Genomic DNA, 10896 nt, shown 5'->3' with positions numbered 1-10896 from the left:
AATTGTTTTTGGGTTTATATAGGTACTCGGGTTAATGTAGTACACGAGATTTCTTTTGCATCTATGTTATTCATAATTTTTTTTCAAAATTTAAATATAGGTAATTTGTTCGGCAGTGTAATGACATTAAAATAAGTAATATATAGTGACTAAAACAAAATTATACTATTGGTCGAGGTTAAAATAAATTTAAAATCAAATTAAGTATAATTAGTTAAATTTAGTTGATATAATGGATTTCGGGCTAAAATAAATAATAACTACAATTGATTCGGCTAAAAACTTGTATCATTGAACATGTAATTCGTCGACTGGGATAATAATATCGCGCGAAAAGAAAATAATATTTATAAGGTAAAAAAGAATAATATAAAAATAAAATTCAACTGCCTGAAACAAATAATATATATTATTCATATGAGTTAAACAAAAGTATATATTTATCTGGTTTTAAACAAAATTTTTTAAAAAAAACTGAATATAATTAGTTGAATTTGATTAGTATAGTATAATGGGTCTCGGGATAAAAAAATTAAATGTGATTTGTATATTATTGAACCGGGATAAAAGTTATTATTTAAATTAAGAAAATAATTATATTTCGTAAACACGCGTATAAATAACAATAATATTATGTATTTCAATTTAATATTATTTTTTTTAAATTTAAATAGCTCTAAATAAAAAAAATCAAATTATATTCTCATTATATAAAATTCATAAGGGGAATTTCATCCAAATTTTTGATAGTTATGATTTATGTACTGTCAATTTAATATGGACCGTTAAATCTTTTTATAAATATATATGTATATGTATAATTATTATTAAATCACATCATATAATTTTTTTTTGAATAAACAAATTCCTCATCTTAAAAGTTGCAATTCAATTTATATAAAAAAATATATATAATATTAAAAAAAGTGTGCATCGCACGGGTTTTAAGTTAGTTTTTTAAAGTTGTATAACAACTTAAATTATTTGTATACTATATATTTTTAAAGTTGTATAACAACTTAAATTAGTTGTATACTATATATTATACTTACAAATAATATAATAACTAGAAAAAAACTTATTTCTCTCCGACAAAAAAAAAAAGAAAAAGACTTATTAATTTCATTAAAAATAAAAAATAAATATTGATTATAATATTTAAAAAATTACAAATATTATTAACAATAAATAAAAGTATTTAAATAAATTTTTAATATAAAAGTTCGATTTATTCAATGACTCAAAATATTTAAATTAACCCATCCGTTTCAATACTGAACATATCAGGATAATTTCACGACCTGCAGCATGTTAACCTGATTCCTTATTGAAACCTTTACCATCCCACGAACTAAACAACCTCTAAAAAAAAATTTGTCAAAAAAAAAACAACCTCTAAAATAATTTATTCCATAAAATATTTATATATTTTTCTAGAAAGTATATAACTTGAACACAAAACGATTGTCCTATATATATTTTATTAGAAAATATATAAGTTGAACACAAAGCCCTTTGTGGAGGGTCCAATAAGCAAGTAACTTAAGTGAACTCGATTCGAACTCGTATCTCGAACTCGTTTATTAAATCGGGGTGCCGGGACTAGGAGTTTTGTGAAACGGGCCGGTTATGTGGTGAGGTTAATTGGGTCATATTAATTTCCAAAAGGGAGCTGTTTTGTTCACTCTCTCACAGATATTCACAGGCAACTGGTGACCGGCCGATCAGGTATATCAGTCAGACAATGGAAGGCGAGATCGACAAGGAAGAACTGAAAGCTGCCGGAGCTCAGCTTCTTCCCGACGGCAGAAGTGGCTTAATAATTAAAGGCTGGGAGATCGAAACTCGCAAGTTCCCAATTCTCAACTCTCTTAATGTCCAACTGTACTCTCTCTCTTACTCTCTCTCTCCCTCCTCCTCTCTCTCTCTCTCTCTCTCTCTCTCTCTCTCTCTCTCTCTCTCTCTCTCTCCCTCTCCTCCCCCTCCCTCTTTCCCCTCCCCCACTCTCTCGCCCTCCCTCTCTCGCACACATTTTGTTTGTATTCGATATTGAAGTCTCTCTCTCTCACACCCCTTCCCCCTCTCTCTCTCTATCTCCCTTACACATATTGTTTAATGTATTCGATTTTGAAGTTTAATTGGTTTTGCATAACTGCACAATTTATTAAATTTGGTATGTGATATGATAATCAATTAACATGAGATTGATGGATGAGTGTATTGACTTGATATTTTATGATTTGGTACAAGATGACTCAAAATTTATGTATACGCGTTTCGGAGTTGCTTCGACAACTTTCAAAGTAGTTCTTTTTATGCATTACCCTTTTCTTTGGAATTAGTTCAAGTTCATTGCTTTCTTTAGTTTTGCTAGGTGTTTAGATAACAGTTTCTTTCACGAGCACTTTATACTACTTTTTCTGTTGAATTGTTTGATTGGGCTAGTAGTTACACTTGAAATTGACACGACTATAATTTCCAGGCTATGCTAATTCCGTGGACTACATTTTAGTTCATTTCTTTGGGACCATTGAATCACACGCTATACCTACTATTATCGACTCTAAAGAAATGAACTAGGATGATTAAAATCGAGTCTTGTGACGACTTAAGGATAAAATGTAGCAAAAGTTTAGAGTATATTAGCTGATAGTTGGAAAGTGATAATCCCGTAAGAAAAACGTGGGGATGTTCAGTGCACTAATGATGGGGTGGTATTGTATTATGTATGCTTGCAGGTGGGAACAAAAGCTTCAGACCTCTCACTTGCCAGAAATGGTTTTTGGGGAAAGTTCATTGGTTCTGAAGCACTTGAACAGCGATGTCAAGATTCATTTCAATGCATTTGATTCTCTAGTTGGTTGGAAGCAGGAAAAGTTACCACCAGTTGAAGTACCTGCAGCAGCAAAATGGAAATTTAGAAGGTAATTGCAACTTTTTACCCTCTATTTAGCATTAGGTCAGGTATCTATCCTTTACAATTGAAGTGAAACATGAATTTTTTTAACAGTTGTCTTCCAGTATTGATATGATTACTTAATATAATGTGATATATAGATATAAATATTTCCTTTTTAATAATTTATCATTATTATTTTAAACTTATAATTTCTTTAACCCAATTTGAAGCCGTTAGTATAAATTCTTTCATATAGTGTGTCCATATTTTATGTGCACGGCATGGGATCTGCTATTATATAGTCCATGGTTGTGATTACAATAGAAATATGTGTATTAGTAAATATTATTCTTGTATATGTCATTTTTAACATTAAAATAAATTTTCAATTTTTAAATAATATATAACTCCGCCATATATAAATCATTCGTTACAATTTTTTTTTTAATGTTCAGACTTGTTCCTTCCAATATATTTTATACATGAATAGGCTTACTCCTTTAAAAAGTTACTGATATAGTATACTTTAAAGCTTGAGGAGGGAAATAGTACATGTAAAGAGCTCATGACGTGTTGGGAAGGGGAGGAACGGGGTTTGGTGAAGGGAAGGTGTAAAGGAGATATGGGACGCAAAAAGGTAGTGACATATAAGGTATAAGGATTACGGGGAGTTGCATAGGCATCTAAATATAAATGAGTGTTTTAAAATAGAAAGAGGGAGAATGAAATATATAAACCAGCGACAGAGAATGTGTTGTGTCCTAGACACTCAAGTTTTATAGGGATGAGTAAGAACATGTGCTAGTGAATATGAGAGAATTTATATGTAAGTTAGTCTATAGTTACATATTTGCATTATGTAATTAGAAATGTTCTAAAATTAAGAGATAATCAGCATCTAGTATTTCACTTGAACTCCAGGTTTACCTATATTTCCATAATTTAGGAATTTCTATCTTCCAAATCCGGAAATATTGTTTAATCTAGGTCTTTTTCTGTGTCTTCATGGAATTTCCTGCATCACTGATTCTTTAGTAAGTTTTTTTTAACATGGGTGAGAAATGGATTAGGGTTTAGGAGCGCAATGTATGATCACAAGATTTTTGGTGAAGGAAAGGTGTAAAGGAGATATGGGACGCAAAAAGGTAGTGACATATAAGGTATAAGGATTACGGGGAGTTGCATAGGCATCTAAATATAAATGAGTGTTCTAAAATAGAAAGAGGGAGAATGAAATATATAAACCAGCGACAGAGAATGTGTTGTGTCCTAGACACTCTAAGTTTTATAGGGATGAGTAAGAACATGTGCTAGTGAATATGAGAGAATTTATATGTAAGTGAGTCTATAGTTACATATTTGCATGATCTAATTAGAAATGTTCTAAAATTAAGAGATAATCAGCATCTAGTATTTCACTTGAACTCCAGGTTTACCTATATTTCCATAATTTAGGAATTTCTATCTTCCAAATCCGGAAATATTGTTTAATCTAGGTCTTTTTCTGTGTCTTCATGGAATGTCCTGCATCACTGATTCTTTAGTAAGTTTTTTTTTTAACATGGGTGAGAAATGGATTAGGGTTTAGGAGCGCAATGTATTATGATCACAAGATTTTTGTTTTCAAATATGCATCAGTGTGGAGGATGTGAAGGAAGTCACAAGGAAGAAGGGCATTGATAATGCTGTACGCTTAGACCTGATTCTTGTTGAGGTGTGGTGGTGGCTCTGCCTTGTAAGAACAAAGGCTACATACAGAGATGCAATGCAACAACTGTAGTGGTCTAAAGTTAAACAGTTACACCAAGAAATTATGGGACAGAGTGAAATAGTCCAGGGTGCACTGAGAAACAGAGGTGACTGAGAAGCAACTCAAATTCATGTCAGGTAGGTTAGTGATCGAGGCTATAGACCCTGTTACATCTCATGGAAATATATAGAGAATATTGTAAGAACCTGTAGGAGGTGTCATAGATCAAGAAAGGGCATATGACACTGTACCACTGCCATATGAAGTAACTTGGAGGATAGAGGGGGGCTGTCATGTGTGTGCATTTGAGCGATATGCTCAGTTTATTACCTTCAGAAACATTCGTCTATGATGGTAATGTCTATAACTTCAGGTCTTTTTTGAATCAAGAAGACTTTTTGGTGATGCTTAAAAACAAAATTTCGGCAAAGAGAAAGAAGTTTTATATATTGATGATCAATTGTATGCAAGTATCACCAATCCCTTGATAGGCATTTTATGTTCCTTAGAATCAATGCATTCCCTTATAAAACTTATATAAAAATTTCTCCAGCGTGTCAAGTGTCCCCATACAAATTTACAAAACCCTGTTCTATGGGGTTGCAAGCTGGCAGTTTAAATACTAGAGGGATAGAATTTTTATTTAACGTGATTCTTAGATAGTCGTGCACTGAAATTACCTTTCCACTGTTTAGAAAAACTCGCATATTCACAATATGTTCTTATCCCCCACAGCGGAGTGAAGTCTATGCTTTCTTGATACCATTTCTTGGTCTTTCTGCAGCAAACCTTTTCAGCAGGTGATATTAGATTATGACTACACATTTACAACGCCATATTGTGGAAGTGAAACTATCGAGAAAAACTCAGAGGTCTGTGTTATGCATTTTGTTTTAGTGTTTGAAAATTATGATAAAGATTGTGGTACAGCATGTTACGTTTAAATATTTGTTTCACTAATATCCTGTTATACTGTAATGTTAGGGTATAAAACTATGTACAGGTGTATAAAATTGTATTGGGATCAAGTATAGCTAATCTTATAGCTGCTTTATATTCTGGAACCCTGAAAATGCTTCTCTAGTATTTTTGCGTCATCCTCAAAGTAGCATGGGTTGAATTACTAGCTTTTCAATTTTTGGAGTACTTTATTAGCATTACTGTCATTGATGTTAAATGATCAGCAGAGGGATACAATCTCTGATGAAGGCATCTGCAAGCTTCGTTGGGAGGACTGTGAGGAACAAATTGATTTGACTGCACTTGCATCAAAAGAGCCCATTCTCTTCTATGATGAGGTTTGTATTTCTAAAAACATATGAAACTTGGAGGAGGTGGAGAACAAAAATTATTACCTCTAGTAGGATTGCTTGGTATATTTTTCTTTGTGGTGACCTAAGCGCTGTTGTACTTCAATAGGTGATCTTCTATGAAGATGAATTGGCTGATAGTGGAGTATCGCTTTTAACAGTAAAAGTGGTAAGCTTGAATCTTTTTAATGGCTCTACCGTAAGGACATCATTATCTTTTGTATATGTATATCGACTGCGGAGGACTGAGCACATTTGTGATTTTGCAGAGAGTGATGCCGAGCTGTTGGTTTCTTCTCTTGCGTTTTTGGGTTAGTATATTTGCCATTATATATTCTTATGAAATTCTTTTGTTAGTATGTGCAAGTTAGATGCCTGAGTTTTCACTAAAGCAGCTCAACAACCTACTATGTAACATGAAATGGCCGGGCATGTATGTGTTCACAGAAACGGATGCATTCTTTAGAAAACCAATAATGTATTGTAAACTAAATGTGGTTTTGTACTTTACGTTACTATATTGCTGCTAGTAGCTGATGCTTTATTTTCACAGCTTAGAGTTGATGGTGTGCTTATGCGTTTAAGAGACACACGCATCCATTGCATTTTTGGTGAGGGTAAAAAACCGGTTATTCTGAGAGAATGTTGCTGGAGAGAAGCCACATTTCAAGCACTAGCTTCTGTAAGTTAATTGTACAGACATTCTTCTTTTTATTGGATTGAACCACACCACTTAATATTTTATTTTGTTTATGTAGTTACTGTTCATATGTTTCATCAGTTTCTAAATGGAAAGTGTTATAATCACTTATCCTGTTAACTTGTGCAGAAAGGATATCCTTCTGATTGTGCTGCGTATATTGATCCAAGCAGCATCAGCCAAAGACTTCCTATCATTTTGCATAAGACCCAAAAGCTTATAATTCCTGATTAACATGTACGCAGTGCACTTATACTAATCCTTTTTATAGTATGATAATGCTGTACTTATTTATTACATGACGGAAAATTTTATTTTTATTTATATCTTCACATTATTTTACTGTTTACTGCATAATGTTTCTTTGTTTATCTTCACTCTGGCATCCGGCATACATTGCCAAATTCCTTGCTCTTGAATTGAGATTTGGGACAGATTGCCAGAGGCATATAAACACCTTCTGCATCATTATGCATCTTATAAATTTCTATTATTGTTTCATGAACAAAAAGTGTAAAAAAGGAGAAAGCTGAGCATATATTTTCATAAATTTATGTTTTAGTAGCTTTTCGACTTGTTCCATGAACAAAAAGCGTAAAGAGAGAAAGCAGTACATATACTTTCATAAACTTATGTTTAAGTAACCTTTTTACCCTTGATGCTATCAATAGATCCTATGATAACAAAAAAAACCGGGGGAAAAATGATGCAAAAATACATATCTACTTAGTGCTGTGAACTTTTAGATCTATTTCCTGGATTTGGTGGTTGTGTAGGTTTTGAGTACAAAGCTACCCTTTTAAGTAAATTTATCTTTGATTAGTATGTATCAAACATATACTTCTTGGCTAGAAGATGGAGATAAGAAGGATCTTGTTTGAAATAGATTGCCCTTTTAGAATGGAATCTGAACCGTAGAGCTGCAGTGGAATGGAAGCAGTAGAAATCGGTGATTCAATTGCTTTGTGCTGTCCATAGATTTAGTTGATAAACTTCTATTTGAAATTCGTTTAACATTAGAGCTGATTTTTTGATATAACAGAATTGTGCTAGCAATCACGATTCTTTAGAACTAAGAAAAGAAATAACCGAAATTATACAGAAGTTCAAATATATATGTAAATCCATAAACCAGAAGTAGAGTAATTACAAGTACGAGAATCCAAAAACATATCATAAAGTGCATACTTATTTCTAATTAAGCTGAACCGTAGAATAATAATAAAAAAGCAATAATTCCCATCAGAATATCACATTTCCAGTTAGAACTGGAAACACCCCTTCACGAAACTGAATCACCTTGTCAATTAATCAGCTCAAATGCTGCGATATCTCCAAACGGCATGTTCATGTAACTGCACATTGTCAAAAGGTCATGAGTTAGCTTATAGATCACAGCTTACATCTAAAGATTCAACCTAATATGCTAGAGTCAGTTAGAGAGTACGTTGTGGCTAAACTTAGTCTCGGCTAGCACTTTGGTGGCCGTAGTTTCAAATTTACCAAAATGCTAAAGCGGGTAGAGTTCAACCACGACTTTATTATGGTTGAGAACAAAAAGAGATCTCAGAAGTTTTAGTATGTTCTTTACTATACTTTTAATTTGTTATGCATTGAACTTGTGTATTTTACATAAAAAAGAAAAATATACATCTGTATGAGTAGTTTTCCGGAAAAAATGATTATAGTTGAGAACAAAAAGAGATCTCAGAAGTTTTAATATGTTCTTTATCACATTAGCTGCACAAAATGCCCAATTGTTCTCTATCATAACAACAATCCATAAAATCAAAAAGACACAAAAGTGATTAAACTAATGACATCAATTCAATTTAGGTGATTAGGTTTAGTGTGTCAACATGTATCATATTAACGCACAAAAAAATCTAATCATCAGGACATAGTTTACCGTGTGACAACTCGACACGAGCCCTGGGGTTGACAACAAGGTTCGACGCCAAGCGAGATCCGAGAACCATTGAAGACAGTGGTTGCACGGTTCCGATTTCACCCAAAACCCTGATCCATTAATAAACAAACACACCAGATTCGGTTAATGCACAAGTACATTAATGGAAAAAATTAGAGTCTCTTCTTTGTTATCTTGTAATATCATTTTCACTTTTGTCAAAATACATACAACAAGATCAGCAAGAAAATAATAAGAGTGTGGTGAGATCAAGAAGACCTAGGGTTTATAAAGGCGAAGCGGCTCGAATGAGGACGAGGGGCAGCTAACGATGGCAAACGCTGGCGGAGGAGAGGTGTTGGTGATCGGAGAGGGGAAGACCTCGCCGCAGTCATTAGGGTTCTGGAGATCGAACCACGAAATGCCATTTTTGTTGCGATAAAACTTGAGAGAGAGAGAGAGGGTTTAAGTGAAAATGGGAGAAGATGTGAGAGTATGTTATTATATAGCTGCTTAAAACCCTAAATATGTGAAAGCGCTTTAGTGGGATTCTATTAATTGGCTATAATTTTAGAAGATTTATTCAACTTATATTGTACACATCCTTATCACTTATCTGTATTCATTTTATTCCCGGATTACTTGGTGTCTAAGTAACTGATAAGAGTAGCGCTAGCCTGGCGGGTACCTAAAATTATGTAAAAAAGATATAGTTTTAAAATGACGTAATATGAGTGATGTATCCTTGGGGAATCATTTTATCAATAAATTACTCCCTCCGTCCCGGCCATTTGTATACAAATGGTTTGGGCACGGAGGACAAGAAACACATTAAACTAATATTAGTTTCGGTAAGATAATGGGATATGAGAGAGAGAAAAAATATAATTTAAATGAGAAAAAGTATAAAGTTGGGTAAAATGGTGGTACCAATCAATATTTTAATGTGTTTAGTATGTGTAGTGAAATAAAGTAGTGGATGTGATTGAGTTTTAAAATATTAATTTTTTACTATTTTTGGTAAGTTTTGAAATGTATAAAATTAAATGGGACATTAAAAAGGAAAGTGTATAGAAATGAACGGGATAAAGTAAATATATAATAACCAATAAGAACATGTTACTTATTTTGAAAAATTTTTGGGATTCAACGTGAGTGTTGCTTAAACCCAGAATCTAATCACATAAGTAAATATAGATATAGGTGTTTGTTTAGCAAACTGGACAAACAAAAGATGACTCTGAACGTTCTTGGTTTATTCTATGAAACAGTACAAGTTAAATAGAAGTTGGCTTACAAGATAATGGTTAAAAACCAGCACCTGACTTCCTGAAAATACTCTACCACCTAACGTTTATTAGCACTCCTCCTACAATCTCTCAACAACGTGAAAGACCAGTTCAACTAAGCCACTAAACTCAGACTAATAATTAAAATAAAATATGGGAAATAATAAATAATTTAGATTAAGACCAACATTCTCCCTTATAATCTAAACCATCACCTGGAGCTCTCTCACACCCAACAACGATCTCATCTTCTCAAAACCAGCAGTTGGCAGAACCTTCGTTAGAATGTCTGCGCGTTGTAAGTCTATAGCAATATGCTTGATGATAATATCACCATTCTCGACACATTCTCTAATGAAATGGTAGCGGATATCAATGTGTTTGCTCCTTCCGTGAAAAACTGGATTCTTCGCCAAATCAATAGCGGACCTAATGTCTATGTATAACACTACTGGTTTAACAAGATTACCAGTCACTTGGCTCACCATTTTCCTTAACCAAATTTCCGGACATGCAGCTGCGGTTGCTGCCATAAACTCCGCTTCACATGACGAGAGAGCCACACATCTCTGTTTCTGTGAAGGCCACGTCACTAATCCCTCGTTCAAGTAAAACACCATTCCACCAGTACTTCTTCTATCATCGACATGACCAGCCAAATCGCTGTCTGAGTAACCTGTTAATGACTCAATACCTCCTCCTGTATAAACCAACCCAAAATTCATAGTACCTTTGACATAGCGTAAGATACGCTTTGCTGCTAGCTGGTGCATCACTGTGGGTTTCTCCATATACCTACTTATAATTCCCACTGAATAAGATATATTAGATCTCGTATGAGTTAAGTAACGCAGGCCTTCGACCATGCTTTTAATTGAGTGGCATCTACACGTTTTCCTCCCTCATCCTTACCGATAATTTCTTTATGGTCCATGGGAAGTTTTGTAGGGTTGCACTCCCACATTCCAGCTTTTTCCAATATTTTTTCGTGCGTAACCAGTCTGTGTTAACTCGATATTATCCCTTGTTTGCTTCACCT

General features: G+C 33.6%; 2 protein-coding genes across 3 annotated transcripts; one reads left to right on the top strand and one right to left on the bottom strand.

Moving 5' to 3' along the window:
* Positions 1–1529: 1529 nt before the first annotated feature.
* On the top strand, positions 1530–6979 carry LOC141687006 (TIP41-like protein). Of its 2 annotated transcripts, none has more exons than XM_074492138.1 (8): positions 1530–1884; positions 2739–2924; positions 5434–5521; positions 5834–5947; positions 6069–6128; positions 6229–6270; positions 6513–6641; positions 6789–6979. In XM_074492138.1, the coding sequence occupies exons 1-8, from the start codon at positions 1745–1747 to the stop codon at positions 6891–6893; spliced, it is 864 nt and encodes a 287-aa protein (XP_074348239.1). In that variant the 5' UTR covers positions 1530–1744; the 3' UTR covers positions 6894–6979. The 2 variants fall into 2 exon arrangements, with proteins under 2 accessions (XP_074348239.1, XP_074348240.1); XM_074492139.1 differs by having other exon boundaries at positions 1532–1884; positions 5837–5947.
* Positions 6980–10060: 3081 nt separating this feature from the next.
* LOC141684961 (secreted RxLR effector protein 161-like) lies at positions 10061–10648 on the bottom strand. Its single transcript, XM_074490092.1, has one exon. It carries the CDS (start codon positions 10646–10648, stop codon positions 10061–10063), a length of 588 nt encoding a protein of 195 aa, XP_074346193.1.
* Positions 10649–10896: the final 248 nt, after the last annotated feature.

The sequence above is a fragment of the Apium graveolens genome, chromosome 9, assembly GCF_009905375.1.
Source record: "Apium graveolens cultivar Ventura chromosome 9, ASM990537v1, whole genome shotgun sequence".
Classification (NCBI taxonomy): Eukaryota; Viridiplantae; Streptophyta; class Magnoliopsida; order Apiales; family Apiaceae; genus Apium; species Apium graveolens.
The sequence above is the reverse complement of the archived record's forward strand: the minus strand, read 5'-3'. Positions and strand labels throughout refer to the sequence as shown.